Source organism: Geospiza fortis, unplaced genomic scaffold (genome assembly GCF_000277835.1).
Source record: "Geospiza fortis unplaced genomic scaffold, GeoFor_1.0 scaffold685, whole genome shotgun sequence".
In the NCBI taxonomy this organism is placed as follows: Eukaryota; Metazoa; Chordata; class Aves; order Passeriformes; family Thraupidae; genus Geospiza; species Geospiza fortis.
Window position 1 is genome coordinate 262,115 of NW_005054662.1, and position 493 is coordinate 262,607.

At 48.5% G+C, this 493-nt stretch overlaps 1 protein-coding gene across 1 annotated transcript in view; it reads right to left on the reverse strand.

Annotated features, from left to right (window-relative positions):
* The window catches only part of CERS1 (ceramide synthase 1), a 6,342-nt gene that overhangs the window by 4,636 nt on the left and 1,213 nt on the right, over window positions 1–493 (reverse strand). Inside the window, exon 2 of the mRNA XM_005430646.3 lies at window positions 78–258. Coding sequence (XP_005430703.2) covers window positions 78–258 — 181 coding nt within the window. The remainder of the gene's footprint in view (window positions 1–77; window positions 259–493) is intronic.

Here is a 493-nt window from a genome sequence, read left to right on the forward strand (position 1 = left end):
AATGGAGGAAAATGGAGGAAAATGGGGGAAAAATGGGGAAAAGTGGGGGAAAATGGGGGGAAATGGGGAAATTTCACCTGAAGGCGTAGGAGGAGGCCAGCAGGGTGAGGGTGACCACGTGGTGCAGCAGCATCACCAGCGAGTCCTTGCGCCACGTGTCCATGTAGGCCGTGGCGTAGAGGGAGTGCCCGTAGAAGCTGCCCTGCAGCAGGTACGCCAGGGCGATGTCCCCGGGCACCTCCATGCCCCGCTGCCAGCCTGCCACCGCCCATCGGGTTTGGGAGAGGGGAAAAAATATGGGAATGGAAATCAAAATAATTCTTTTTGGTTGTTATGGGTGAAAAATTAAAACACTCGAAATAATCATCGTCGTCATGATTGTAATAATAATAATAATAATAATAGTGTCCTGCTGCCAGCCTGGAACCGCCCTGAGTTGGTTTGTGTTTGTAGGAGTAAAAATAGAAATAGAAATAGAAATAGAAATAAAAAT